The following is a 14,989-nucleotide window of genomic DNA, read 5'->3' on the forward strand; positions in this document are numbered from 1 at the left end:
GATGTGAGCAGTTATTTTCGACATTCTTGAGTTGCATTCTTCGATGTTGTGGCTACATTGACATGCTAATCTCTCACAATACAATGGCCAGCCCAACGGCTTTGGGGTGCCCTCGACCTTCCTTTCTAAACCCGCCCACTTACCCTTGGGTTGCACCCATTTTAGGCCTATGTAACACCCTTCTTCAGCAGCTCTCTTGCTATATTTCTTCACCTGAGGACGATTGCTTGTGTTGCGATCAAAACGTCGTGGTTTTTAAAAAAATTCAATATACGTTACTTTACCGAAAGACCCGAAGAGTATGAATTCCTGCAGTCACGAAGGCTTTAAGTCAATGGAAAATGTGTAGTTTCATAAATCAAGCAAATTTATGGAATTATCTAAATGTATGCAATTATACAAATTAGGCTCAGCTTCTTTGCCCAGGGTGTATTACCAATCGTGATAATACAATGATTCTCGCTTTAACTTTTACTGATTATGACTTAGTGTAATTCTATCAGGTCTCAGAATTCAGATCTTAACAGTTCTTATAATTAAGATTATTTAGCATGAACTTAGGAAGGAACCACTCAGACTCTTCTATGTTAAGCAACTTTAATATCTAAAAACACTCTAATATGCGAATACACTTATGATCGGAATTGTCAATACCGTACTCCTGAAGATGTCCTACTCATTAATCTGTACAATGAACCCTCAATTGTAAGGTTTGTTAAAACTAAGTAACAGAACAATCGGCTAACTCCTCCGAGTAGCGCAACCATACACGGCGATAGGAAAAGTCCGTACATGTTTTACAATATTCATATAAAACATGCTAAAGAAACATGTGCCCAATGGCAAACAGTAGATATCAATGAATTCATGGTAAGATTATGCAAGTAACAAAATGTCCTCAAACAATAGTGTGAGTGCTAGCGTGCCTGTTTGGCTAACAGATGCTTATCAATTGGCTAATGGGACATCAATTAATTTGCGGGAAAGATCAGAATAAAAATCTCAACACAATAGTATTCCTGTGAGTGTGTAGATTCGTAACATAGATGCTTCGTGTGTCATCAATGAATTCATTGGTAAGGTTATGCAATTAACAAAAACAAATTACTAAAATGCTTCTAAACGACCGTATTCATGTAACTCAAGGGACAGAACAATTCTTTTCACGATTAACTAATAGTTAACGCACCACCTTGGGATGGCAACCCTTTTCGAAACAAAAATAACTTTTTGGAACATTATTAGTACCAATATGAGCGTTGTGTGTGTGGGTGTGTTATCTTCTTGCGGCAAAAACCCCCTACATTCTCGTGATGCCGAAGGGCAACGCTGTGGTGGGCAATGCCGTGGGGGGGAGGGCCAGTTTAGATTGGTCTTTCCCCTCATGGCGTGTGTAACCACCACAGCGGCTAAATGGGGGCTCTGGACGAGTGCGAGGGGCTGTAAACCCCTCCACCTTCAATGAATTACCACAAAACCACGTATAAAATATCTAATTAATAAGCTTGTGCCGGAGGCCCCGGGGGGACAGGCATCTATGACATCTCCTGGCCAAACCCCATTTGGCGGAGCCAGGAGATTGAATCTTGACCCTCGGGGCTCCTCCAGAAACAACAAAAAGCTACTACGGATGGCCACGTGGAATGTTTGAATGTTCACTGCGTAGGAGAGGCTGCCACTCCTCTATCGGGAGCTGGACCGATGCTGCCTGGATCTCTGTGCTGTGGTATTCAGGAGGTCTGGTGGACTGGCTCAGGCTCCTGCCACCATGAGGGTGTGGACAGCCCTCTACTCGGGGCAGGAAACTACCAAACAACAGGGAGTGGCTCTTCTTCTGAAAAGAATGAAGGGGGCGTGGGAACGTGGCGGTGAGGTGTGGGAAGCGGTAAGCCCCAGAATACTTTGGGCTCGCCTTCAAATCAACCAGAGGCGAGGAGTGGTGGTCATAGTTACTTATGCCCCCACCGAAGACAAACATCCATGGAGGGATGCAGGCAAGGCCGATGAGTCAGATGCCTTTTATGACCTCCTGTCACAGGTGCTAGCTAAAGTGGCCCCTCGGGATAGAGTCATCCTGTTGGGAGACTTCAATGCCTGAGTTGGTCATGATACTGGCACTTGGCCTGGAGTGATTGTAAGGCATAATTACCAACATGATGTGTGGATGTGCCGGAATCGGCACATCCACACATCATGGATGCATGCCAGGTTCAAGCAAGAACACCTGCTGGACTACGTAGTGATGGAACAGCGGATGCGGGCCCATGTCCTTGAGACCAGGACCTACCATGGAGCTGATCTGCCCACTGACCATCGACTTGTCATCTGTAAGATGTGTCTGCCATTCTTCCACTCCGGTGCTGGGTGAACACCCAGGACCCCATTAAAGCCTAAAGTGGCCTGGTCTCAGCTAGCTGATGAAAGTTGCAAGCGAGAATTTAATCATCGCTTGCGGCTGGGGTTGGCATCGTACCCCAATCCTCCAGATGTCGAGGGTAAATGGGCGAGGTTTAGGACTGTGACTCATGCAGCTGCAATGGCTGCTTTGGGTACACGGTCCAGAACTCCCCATAGACCCTGGCTGACAGAGGAGGTGTTCAAGCTGGCTGAGAAAAAGCGACAGGCCCACTCTAATCAGTTGCAGCATCTCACGTCAGAGAATAAGGAGGCTTACCACAGCCTTCGTTTGAAGTTTCCTAGAGCCGTGAGGCGCTGCAAGGATGGTTGATGGTAGCAGGTTGCTAAGGAGATGGAGTCTGCCTCAATAGGCTCGCGATCATAAATCACTATTTAACTCCATCAAAAAAGTAACCTGCAATGTCACACCTTTTACCATCATTTGGGGGAAAGACGGTGATCCAATCTCCGACCCCCAGGAATAAGTTTGCAGATTTGCTGAGCATTTCTGTGAAGTCCTGGGGGAGAAAATCCCTCAGCATGGAAAACATCGTGGGACAAAGTGGGGATGACCCTGCTGAGGCTGCGGTGTCTCAAATGTTGGAAGAAGAAGTAACCCCCTGTGAGTGTCTGGCTGAGGTGCGATCTTTTGAGGAAGTCCTAAAGACGATCCAGAGTCTGAGACCAGGAAAGGCACCGGTCAGAGATGATCTCCCAAGCGAAATGCTGAGGGAGGGTAGCGTTTGTGCACAGACATGACATCATAACAACAGTCTGGACCACTGGATGGGTTCTGCAGGATTGGAAGGATGCCCTGGTGGTCCCCCTCTTTCAGAAGGGGGACCACACAGACTGTAACAACATCTCACTTCTCAGTGTGCCGGGAAAGGTCCTGGTAAGGATTATTCAACATCGCTTTGCCAGACACGCTGAGGAGAGGCTTGCGGAGCAACAATGCGGTTTCAGGAAAGGGCGGTCCTGCACAGATGCCGTATTTTCTGTCCGGAGGGAATTCCAACGAGACCCACATCTCTGCTTTATTGACCTGGTCAAGGCCTGATACCATCAGTAGGCCTGGGCTCTGGGTTGTTCTTCGTGCTTTTGGAGTCCCTGACCCTCTGCTCACAATCATTAAGGACCTTCATGAAGGTGAGCAGGCCCGGGTAAAACTTTGTGGCTGGGAATCGGAGCCATTCCCCGTTTTCACCTTGGGGTGCGACAGGAATGTCCTCTGGCTTCCACATTATTTTACATATTTTTCGACCACGTAGTTCATGAAGCTTTTGATGGCTGTACCAGAGGAATTTCCATCTGGTGCAGATACAATGGGAGGCTGATCGATGCCCGGGTGCGGTCAAGGGATGGCTCCCTATTGGTCAACCAGGTTATGTATGCCGATGATCTGGTAATTGCCACTCACTCAGAGGAGTTGGAGGCGCCGCTGCTGAGCCTGGAGCGTGCCACTAATAGGTGGGGCCTTACTATCAGCCCCAACAAAACTAGACACCTGCCTGGGTATTTTGTACCATCAAGCACTCAACCCACACAACTTACAATCAGTGATGGGGCAGTTGTGGAGAGAGTGGAGAGTTTCCCATATCTGGGCAGTGTGCTCATGACCAGCTCCGGTTTAACAATGGAGGTCTCCAAATCAGTCGAGCGGCATTATGTTTTCATCGGCTGCGTAACGCTGTGTGGAAGCTACCTGATCTGTCGCTTCCCACGAAGCTTCAGGTCTTCTCGGACACGGTCATTCCCTCCCTTCTCTATGCTTGCGAAACGTGAACCCCCCTAATGGAGAAACTTCGCCGGTTAGAAACATTTAGGCTGGCCTGCTAAAGATCCATCCTGGGTTTAACCAGGCTGGATTGTGTGAGGAGCTCACAAATCCTTGAAAGATCTGGACAAAGTCCCATCGGCGAGCTCCTCCGGCAGGCAAGGCTGCGTTGGCTGGGTCATGTAGCCCATCGGCGAGCTCCTCCGGCAGGCAAGCAGCGTTCACAGCACTCACGTTGCAGTTTGGAATTATTGCGTGGTATTTGATATATTAGGAGGCACCCCTTTGCATACATAATTTACTGCTACCATGTGCTGTTAGCTACTCGAAGACGAAGGCGGTTGGTGAGGCTCTGATCCCGTGGAATACATTATATTGATCAGGTGAGATTGACATATTTCGCATTGTATCTCTTCTGAATGACACTAGGTCTAACACTTTCATAATTATTATTTGGTTCATGCTTAACCAAGATTCGTGGTATACCATAGTTGTTACCAAGAATATTCCGAGGGTTGTATAATGTTTGTTCCCCATCTGTATCGCTAGGGATCCGTGCTTCTCATTCTCAAGTTATATTTTGATATCCTGAGGTTGAAGATTTAAGCTTCGGACTTATTGTTGTATTTTGGGTGAATTTTGCTGACCAAGGGAGGTTCGTGCCCCCTGCTGTTTCCGTCTCATGTTTGTTTTATTGTGGGTTGTTTCCTTTATGGCGGCCTTCTCTTGAAGTCAACTGGGGATTTCTCGCAGAATCCCATTAGCCCCCCTTTGGGTTTGCCAGTTTTTTATATTACATTTTATGACTTCCCAAGCAGGCTTGTGAGTAATTATCCTCCAGCTGTCTTTTGTGTGGCAAGGCAAGAGGCAGCGACGAGGACTCACCCTTTCCGTGCCCCAGCGCTACATCCCGATCAAAATTATTCCAAAAAAAGTCTGAATCACTTTCAATATATATTTTTGGAAAGTCATATATACCACATTCTCTTCGAGTGTTTGTGATAAGATATGATACAAAACTCCGAGTTGATGAGGCGATTAAGCAAGCACCATATAAATGCTAAAATTATTATTATTATAACATAGTGAATGCTTGGGAGCTTATTGGCTCCCGCTCCTAGTTAGAGTTCTACCCAACCCACAGGTCCGCAAATACTGGTCGCTCTTACTCTGCAAGTTGAACGTAGAAATGGAGTGTTCAACTTCACGTTGTTTTCATTAAAGGCCTGTGCCAAAGGTGAATCTACTGGGGCTTCATTGTCTCAAGCTTACACATCCACAGGGTCTCCATTTGACTTTGTATTGTCTAAGAAGTCCACCCACACCTCCACTTCGACAAACTGCTGAGAGTTGCCTCGCTCTGCCTCACAGTCAGAATGTTCCTCCTTCTTCACGTTGCCTCTATGGAAGTGAAGGTCCGATTTTGGAGTTGAATCTACATCTTCACATTTCACCTTCACTTCTTCGCTCTTCACTGTCGCCTCTTCAAATTTCACCTTGATACATTTCATAGTGTCCAAGCTGGAATTCACTTCTGGTTCTTTTTTCAGGAGGGATGGGCTCATTAATGTACTTTGACTTTCACAAGTCGATTTCAGACTACACTCCTTGGGGATCTTCTGATGCCTGTGTGTTCTCTGGTGTCGATGAAAATGTCGTGACTGTGCAAATGCCTTCCCACACACACTGCACATTAAGAGTTTATCTCCTGTGTGTATTCTCTGGTGTATTTTAAGATAAAATGAACTTGCAAATGCCTTCCCACACACACTGCACTTAAAGGGTTTCTCTCCTGTGTGTGTTCTCTGGTGGCCCTGAAGAACTGATGACTGTGCAAATGCCTTCTCACACACAGTGCACTTAAAGGGTTTCTCTCCTGTGTGTGTTCTATGGTGTTTCTTAAGATTTGATGACTGTGAAAATGCCTTCTCACACACAGTGCACTTGAAATGTTTCTCTCCTGTGTGTGGTCTATGGTGTTTTTTAAGATAAGATGACTGTGCAAACTCCTTACCATACAGAGTGCACCTGAAGGGTTTCACTCCTGTGTGTGTTCTCTGGTGTATTTTAAGATAAAATAAAAATGAAAATGCCTTATCGCACACACTGCACTTGAAGGGTTTCTCTCCTGTGTGTGTTCTCTGGTGTATTTTAAGATTTGATGAATCTGAAAATGCCTTCCTACACACACAGCACTTGCAAGGTTTCTCTCCAGTGTGTATTCTATGGTGTTTTTTAAGATGTGATTCATCTGAAAATGCCTTCCTACACACACTGCACTTGAAGAGTTTCTCTCCTGTGTGTGTTCTCTGGTGCCTTTGAAGATATGATGACCGTGTGAACACCTTTCCGCACACAGTGCACTTGAAGGGTTTCTCTCCAGTGTGTGTTCTTTGGTGTTTTTGAAGATCTGATGACTTTGCAAACGCTTTATCGCACCAAAGGCACCTGAAGGGTTTCTCTCCCATGTGTGTTCTCTGGTGCCGTTTAAGAGGAAATGAACCTGAAAACACCTTCCCACACAAACTGCACTTGAAAGGTTTATCTTCTGTGTGTGTTCTCTCGTGGATCTGAAGACCTGATGACCATGCAAATGCCTTCTCACACACAGTGCACTTGAAAGCTTTCTCTCCTGTGTGCATTCTCTGATGTATTTTAAGATGCGATGAATCTGCAAAGGGCTTCCCGCACAGAGTACACCTGAAGGGTTTCTCTCCTGTGTGTATTCTCTGGTGCATTTTAAAACAAAATGAACTTGAAAATGTCTTCTCACACAAACTGCATTTGAAAGGTTTCTCTCCTGTGTGTATTCTCTGGTGGATCTGAAGACCTGATAACCATGCAAATGCCTTCTCACACACAGTGCACTTGAAATGTTTCTCTTCTGTGTGCGTTCTCTGATGTATTTTAAGATGTGATGACTCTGCAAATGCCTTCTCACACACAGTGCACTTGAAGTGTTTTTCTCCTGTGTGTGTTCGCTGGTGGCTCTGAAGAACTGATGACTGTGCAAATGCCTTCTCACACACAGTGCACTTGAAATGTTTTTCACCTGTGTGTGTTCTATGGTGTTTTTTCAGATGTGATGACTGTGCAAATGCCTTATCACACACAGTGCACTTGAAATGTTTCTCTCCTGTGTGTGTTCTATGGTGTTTTTTAAGAGTTGATGACTGTGCGAATGCCTTCTCACACACACTGCACTTGAAGGGTTTCTCTCCTGTGTGTGTTCTTTGGTGTTTTTCAAGAACTGATGACTGTGCAAATGCCTTCTCACAGACAGTGCACTTGAAAGGTTTCTCTCCTGTGTGCGTTCTCTGGTGTTCTTTAAGATGTGATGACACTGCAAAGGGCTTCCCGCACAGAGTGCACCTGAAGGGTTTCTCTCCTGTGTGTGTTCTCTGGTGCATTTTAAAACAAAATGAACTTGAAAATGTCTTCTCACACAAACTGCATTTGAAAGGTTTCTCTCCTGTGTGTATTCTCTGGTGGATCTGAAGACCTGATAACCATGCAAATGCCTTCTCACACACAGTGCACTTGAAATGTTTCTCTTCTGTGTGCGTTCTCTGATGTATTTTAAGATGTGATGACTCTGCAAATGCCTTCTCACACACAGTGCACTTGAAGGGTTTTTCTCCTGTGTGTGTTCGCTGGTGGCTCTGAAGAACTGATGACTGTGCAAATGCCTTCTCACACACAGTGCACTTGAAATGTTTCTCACCTGTGTGTGTTCTATGGTGTTTTTTCAGATGTGATGACTGCGCAAATGCCTTATCACACACAGTGCACTTGAAATGTTTCTCTCCTGTGTGTGTTCTATGGTGTTTTTTAAGATTTGATGACTGTGCGAATGCCTTCTCACACACACTGCACTTGAAGGGTTTCTCTCCTGTGTGTGTTCTTTGGTGTTTTTCAAGATCTGATGACCATGCAAATGCCTTCTCACAGACAGTGCACTTGAAAGGTTTCTCTCCTGTGTGCGTTCTCTGGTGTTCTTTAAGATGTGATGACACTGCAAAGGGCTTCCCGCACAGAGTGCACCTGAAGGGTTTCTCTCCCGTGTGTGTTCTCTGGTGTCTTTTAAGGGCGGATGAGTCTGAAAATGCCTTCCCACACACACCACATCTGAAGGGTTTCTCTCCTGTGTGTGTTCTCTGGTGTTTTTTAAGAACAGATGAATCTGAATATGCCTTCCCACACACACTACACCTGAAGGGTTTCTCTCCCGTGTGTGTTCTTCGGTGTTTTTGAAGAACTGATGACCATGCAAATGCCTTCTCACACACAGTGCACTTGAAGGGTTTCTCTCCTGTTTGAGTTCTCTGGTGCCGTGTCACACTTCCAGTACAATCCATGCTGTTTGCATCCTGGTCCCATTGTCTTTTTGTACCGGGCTGCGCTGAGTGCCTTTGCTCCATCAGGCCAATTCTGCTGAGGAAGCATCAGAAGAAGTGTCAGCTGCAGACAAAAAAAAATATCCACACCATCTACATCAGTATTGAGGCACAGAGGAATACATATATATACATAGTCACACATGACTTACACGTCTATATTTATTCATATATTCAAGATATTCCCCAATTCATCACACGGGCTGTTAAGGCACACAATGAGAGGGCAAATGCATATAATTATACCTGGAGGCCCTAGTATCTTCAAAATAAATATTAATCCAAAACACCAAGCACACCATTTCGGCTGCCTGGCTACAAATGCAATATTTATAAAAGCAAAATTCAGCTAACATAGCAAGGGCTGTTGAAAATAATACTATTTGTATTATGCGTAAAGTGCATAAATTAATGTTCAATCGCAACTTAAGAGGTGTGAAGCCAGGCTCAGCCAGGCTCAGATTTGCTTGAATGCTTGGATGAACAGATCTAACTTCAGCAGCATATATGCTGTGTTAATTTCCTGACTGTTTCCATTCTTATAAAAAATTGTTTTGATTTAACCTCCATGTTCAATAGTTAATATACTTTACTGCAAATACAAACTTGACACTGTCACACACTGGCATGGGACAAAGGTGGTCGTGTGTCCAGAACCATGCCTGGCCACCTTCATCTGCTCCGTATTAATGCTTCCTCACTTCACCATGTAATTAATTTAAGATCAATCAACATAGCAGAGGACCACAATAAGTTCAGATTTCACTTATCAATCATGTTTGCTGTCGGCGATAATCAAACTAATTGTTGAGTTCATAATGCTGTGAAATAACTGCGCCACAGCTCCCCACAAAGATAAACTCTTAAATACACATACATTTCACATGGATCATTACATCTTACCTATGCAAGTCATTTTTGTCTGTCCGTCGGTTTGTGGACGAAACTTGACGGATTTGACTCACGAACCGTGGGGTTTACTTTTAAATAAGTACGCGGGCACCATGCGATAAGCCCCGTGGTGAGACAGAGCTATTCGTATTTCGCGTCCGTCAACTTTAAAGTAGTAAAATTCACTATTTAGTATTAGAAAAGGTTTTCCAATTTTTTCTGGCAACAACACGGGTGTTAAGATTTTTCGATTTAAAGCTTTCGTGACTGCAGGGATTCATCTTCTTGGTTCTTTCGGTAAAGTCACGTAGAAGGGAAATAATAAACGTGACTTTACCGAAAGAACCAAGAAGGGTGTTAAGATGTTAAAACACCAAACTGAAGCCTTTTGCAAGGAATCATGTCTGCATTAACCACATATACTTGTAGTCAAATGCAAAAAAACATGGTCTGATAGTATATGCATTGTCTTTGAAATTGATTGGTCCACACCAGAGACAGTTTTCTTTTGAGCCTAGTCTCAAACAGTGTTAGACCAGAGGATGCCAAAAGGCGAAGGAGGCCCCATGATATAACAATTTAGTACTATTAATTATTATATTACTACGCTGAGCACGCACCAAAGCACACATCTGCGCATGTGCGAGACAGCTGACCCGTGGTTGCCCCTAGCAATGCACACATGCTAACGGTGGAGGGGGAAATTTTTCATTCGCGTTCAAAATGAAAAAAAGAATACACAGGACTGAGGTAAAATTTTCACATTGTGATGTCCCCCCTCCACCCCAAGTTTGCAATTACTACTATAGAGTCGGTTGATGATACTACTATAGTCCATAGATAACGACTGTAGAGTGGGCAGGGGGATGGTGGGAGAGGGGGGGGGGTAGCAGCCAGGCCCCAGCCTGCCAAGGTGCCACCTTGGCTAGCTGGGTAATCTAGGCGAGGCCGGGGCCCCTGCATGGGACTAGGCCTAACCACGGCACTGTTAAGTCAGTACTATATTCTTGGTTCTTTCGGTAAAGTCACATAAATAGAAACATATTAATAAAAAAATAAGTGAATGAAAAGAGAAATAGGAAAAATAAGAAAAAATCTAGATTTGAATATAGAGTCGGTTGATTCCCTCCACCATCCGGCACAGAATAATTCCCTCATCAAAACACTACACCATACGGCCCACTGCATATCTGACCAACACCACCTAGCCAGTGAACTAGAACACGTACACCAGGCCCTCAAGATGAATGGGTACTCGGACCGCATTATTCGCAAAGCTGTTTCTCCAACCATGACGAAACAACCCCCTGAGATGCCGATCAAAACTATCACGTTACCATACATAGCAGACGTTACCAAAAATATTTCCAAAATCTTAAACAAACACAAGATCCAGGTCCCATTCAGTACAGTACACAAAATCCGTGATCTAATCCCATCTGTGAAGGATGTCATTCCTGACATGCAATTTTCCGGAGTCTACAAACTAAGTTGCACTTGTAGTGCGTGTTACATTGGGGAAAGGACACGACACATCTTGGACCGTGTTCGCGAGCACAAGTTAGATCTGAAACACGGCATAACTAATATCTCCGCCACGGCTGACCATTGCTATAACGCTGTGGGCTCTCATGATAGTTTTTTTCCGAGACCAAGGTACTCTGCAAACCTTCAGGCTACTATCCAAGGTTTGTTTATGAAACCATCCAGATATATAAATGTAGATATAACTTCAACCGAGACGATGAATACAAATTGAGCAATCATTGGAAGGATGTTATTAACCAGGTAAAACCTTAACTGCTCTATGGTGTTGCCTTCATATCCGCATCTCCAGTTTCTTCAGCCTCCCACTCTCAGCCCCGCTCACTTCCCCCCCTCCCTGCTCGCCCTACCCCACAACCCCCTCTCTATCTCTCTTCACTGGCTCCTCCCCCCTCTCTTACCTATATAGCCCTCTTGTCACAGCAGCACTCCTGCCCACTTCAGCAATTGTTTCTTGCTGTGGTTGTCCCACCTGATGACTGACGCTTGTGTTGCGCCCGAAATGTCGTGATTTAATTTATTTTATACCTACATGACTTCACTGAAAGAACCAAAGAATAATATAAAAATAATAAACAAAAAACCAACAATGTAGATAGGCCTGGTTCTTAATCGAAGTTAAGTGTACTGGCAGTCTATAATGTAGACTATGGTTAGGGCCAGCCTAGCTCTAATCTCAGAGAGAATAAGATTGCTCTGATTTGAACTTGATAATTTAGATAAGACTCTCTTACAATCACAGATAAAATATCCACATCTGATTGGGACCATGTAGATAACATGACAGTTTCTTCAGCTACTTCAATGTCAACTAAATGTAAAGTTAACTTGATTACTAAATTCAACCTCCTGTCAAAAAAGAAGCCAGATCCACACGTTAAAAAGTTAGATGTTAACAAGATTGTCATCAATCAGAGTAACATCCCAATTTCCGACAGCCTAAAATCAGTACTAGCTAAAGGGTTGAATTTCGCAGTCTCCCCTAAACACATCCCAGTGTGTCATATCATTGCCCAAAGGTTTGGGACATCCCGGCAGACATTGCAAGATCTGAAATCACTACTATCCTCAAAAACGCTAAGAAACCTGTTAACAACATCAGCAAGGACGAGCATTTTGAACTCGCTCAATTAAAAAAGAGAGATGACATTGTCATCCTCTCAGCCGACAAAGGCAATGCCACTGTCATCATGGATAAAACCACTTATAACAACAAAATGCAGGACCTTCTTAATGATGGCAGCTATACCAAAATCAATAGAGATCCCACCAATCGCCTCGCCATGAAAACCAACAATATCATCACTAATCCGACTTCTCTAATCGAACCGACCAAGCAGCTCTCTCTAAAACCTTCAGGTGCTAGACTACCCAGATTTTATGGCCTTCCAAAAATCCACAAAGTAGGTACCCTGCTCCGCCCTATCGTCTTCACCATTAACTCACCCACCTACAAACTGGCCCGATTTCTGTCTGAGACCCTGCTTCCTTTCATGGGCAAGACCACCTGAGCTGTATTTAACTCAGCTCACTTGGTTTCTCTAATCAAGGACATCTCAATGTCTCCAAATGATTTGCTTGTCAGTTTCGATGCAGACTCCCTGTTCACCAAGGTACCTGTACCTGACACCATTGCAATCATTGAAGACTTGGTCCAACAGTGACTTAATCCAGATGTACCAATTTTGGTGAGGCACTGGCTTACCAACACTTACTTCACCTGTAATGGTACATTCTACAAACAAAATAAGGGTACCCCAATGGGTTTTATCTTGCTACTACAGCCAGTACACACTGCGATAAAGTTAGTATAGCTACTACTACAGCCAGTACACACTGCTATAGAGTTAGTATATCTACTACTACAGCCAGTACACACTGCTATAGAGTTAGTATAGCTACTACTACGGCCAGTACACACTGCTATATAGTTAGTATATCTACTACTACGGCCAGTACACACTGGTATAGAGTTAGTATATCTACTACTTCGGCCAGTACACACTGATATAGAGTTGGTATAGCTACTACTATGGCCAGTACACACTGCTATAGAGTTAGTATAGCTACTATTACAGCCGGTACACACTGATATACAGATAGTATAGCTACTACTACAGTCAATACACACTGCTATATGGTATAGCTAATACTACAACCAGTACACACTGCTATAGAGTTAGTATAGCCATTACAGACAGTACACATTGCTATAGAGTTAGTATAGCTACTACTACAACTAGTACGTACTGCTATAGTTAGTATAGCTACTACTACAGCTAGTACATACCACTGTAGTGATAGTAGCTACTACTACGGCCAGTACACACTGCTATAGAGTTAGTATAGCTACTACTACAGCTAGTAGAACTGCTATAGTTAGTATAGCTACTAGAGCTAGTAGTACTGCTATAGTTAGTATAGCTACTACTACAGCTAGTACATACCACTGTAGTGATAGTAGCTAGTACTACAGCCAGTACATACTACTGTAGTGATAGTAGCTACTACGACAGCCAATACATACTACTGTAGTAATAGTAGCTACTACTACACCCAGTACATACTACTGTAGTGATAGTAGCTACTACTACAGCCAGTACATACTACTGTTGTGATAGTAGCTACTACTACAGCCAGTACATACTACTGTAGTGATAGTTTATACTGCTATCGAGTCGGTATATACTACTATAGAGTTAGTAGCGCTTGCTAGAGTCCGTAGATACTACTGCAGTCAGTAGAAACTACTGTAGAGTCACTATATACTACTATAGTCAGTAGTTACGACTATAGAGTTGGTAGATACGACTGTAGAGTCGGTAGATACTACGCTAAAGTCGGGAGATACAACTGTAGTCAGTAGAAGCTACTTTTATAGAGTAAGCAGATACTACTTTTGAGTAAATAGTTACCACTATAGTCGGCAGATACTACTATAGTTAGTAAATACTAGTCCGTAGATACCACTACAGTCAGTTGATACTACTATAAAGTCAATAGATACTACTGTAGAGTTAGTAGTTACTACTATAGCCAGGGTATACTACTATAGTCGGTCGATACTACATAGAGTCGATAGATAGTACCGTAGAGTCAGTAGATACCACAATAGACAGTATATTGCTATAGAGTTTACAGATACGACCATACAGTCAGTAGTAACTGCTATAGAGTTAGTAGTTACTACTATAGTAAGTGGTTACTACTATACAGTCAATAGATACGACTATAGATTCAGTAGATAATATAGTCATATTCTTTTGGTCTTTCAGTAAAGCCACATAGATAAAAAAAATACAAATAATCACAATATCACGACGTTTCGATCATAACAAAAGCAATCATCATTAGGTAAGAGCTGCTGAAGCAGGAAAAAATATATGGCGAAACCGCTGCTAAGACAGGGAGTTATAGAGGTTTAAGATGGGTGTAGCTGAAGGGCCAGTGAGTGGGTCTAGAGATGAAATTTGCATAAGATAGGAGAAATTTTGAAAAACAAAGCTGTGGGGGTGGCCATTGTATTGTGAGAGATTAGTATGTCAATGTAAGAAGTTTGCTTGTAAATGTAAGCTAGAGAGTGCTTAGAAAGGAACATCGCCACATGGAGGTAAAAAAGGATGGCAAGCCGCCATTTACTAATACAGCTAACGGTGGCTGTGTTAGTGAATTGAACTCAGAGAGTCGAAAATAACTGCTAACATAGGTAGGTAGGAAGGGAACAACACAGCCAGTTATGACCTAAACTGGTTAATAACGTCCTTCCAATGATTTATCAGTTTGTACCCTTCTTCTCGGTTGAAATTTTATATATCTGGATGGCTTCATGGACGAATCTTTGCTGATAGCCAGTGGGTGTGCAGAGTACCTTCGTCTTGGCAAAATCAAGTTTGTGTGTGCCCACAACATTAAAATAATGATCAGCCACAGCTGAGGTATTGGTCCTACCGTGTTTCAGATCTGCCTTATGTTCACGAATCCA

At 43.6% G+C, this 14,989-nt stretch overlaps 1 protein-coding gene across 5 annotated transcripts in view; it reads right to left on the minus strand.

The window, feature by feature from the left end:
* Positions 1-200: 200 nt before the first annotated feature.
* The window catches only part of LOC133361593 (zinc finger protein 91-like), a 28,165-nt gene continuing 13,376 nt past the window's right edge, over positions 201-14,989 (minus strand). For 3 of the 5 annotated variants that reach the window (XM_061580523.1, XM_061580522.1, XM_061580524.1), the window contains one exon: positions 201-8,608. In XM_061580523.1, the coding sequence (XP_061436507.1) occupies positions 5,443-8,608 (3,166 nt within the window). In that variant the 3' untranslated portion in view covers positions 201-5,442. Of the gene's footprint in view, positions 8,636-14,989 lie in introns of all 5 variants that reach the window. The other 2 variants (XM_061580525.1, XM_061580526.1) reach the window with 2 other exon arrangements.

This window comes from Lethenteron reissneri, unplaced genomic scaffold (assembly GCF_015708825.2).
Source record: "Lethenteron reissneri isolate LAM-NWPU_2019-01 unplaced genomic scaffold, ASM1570882v1 scaffold_115, whole genome shotgun sequence".
NCBI classification, from domain to species: domain Eukaryota; kingdom Metazoa; phylum Chordata; class Hyperoartia; order Petromyzontiformes; family Petromyzontidae; genus Lethenteron; species Lethenteron reissneri.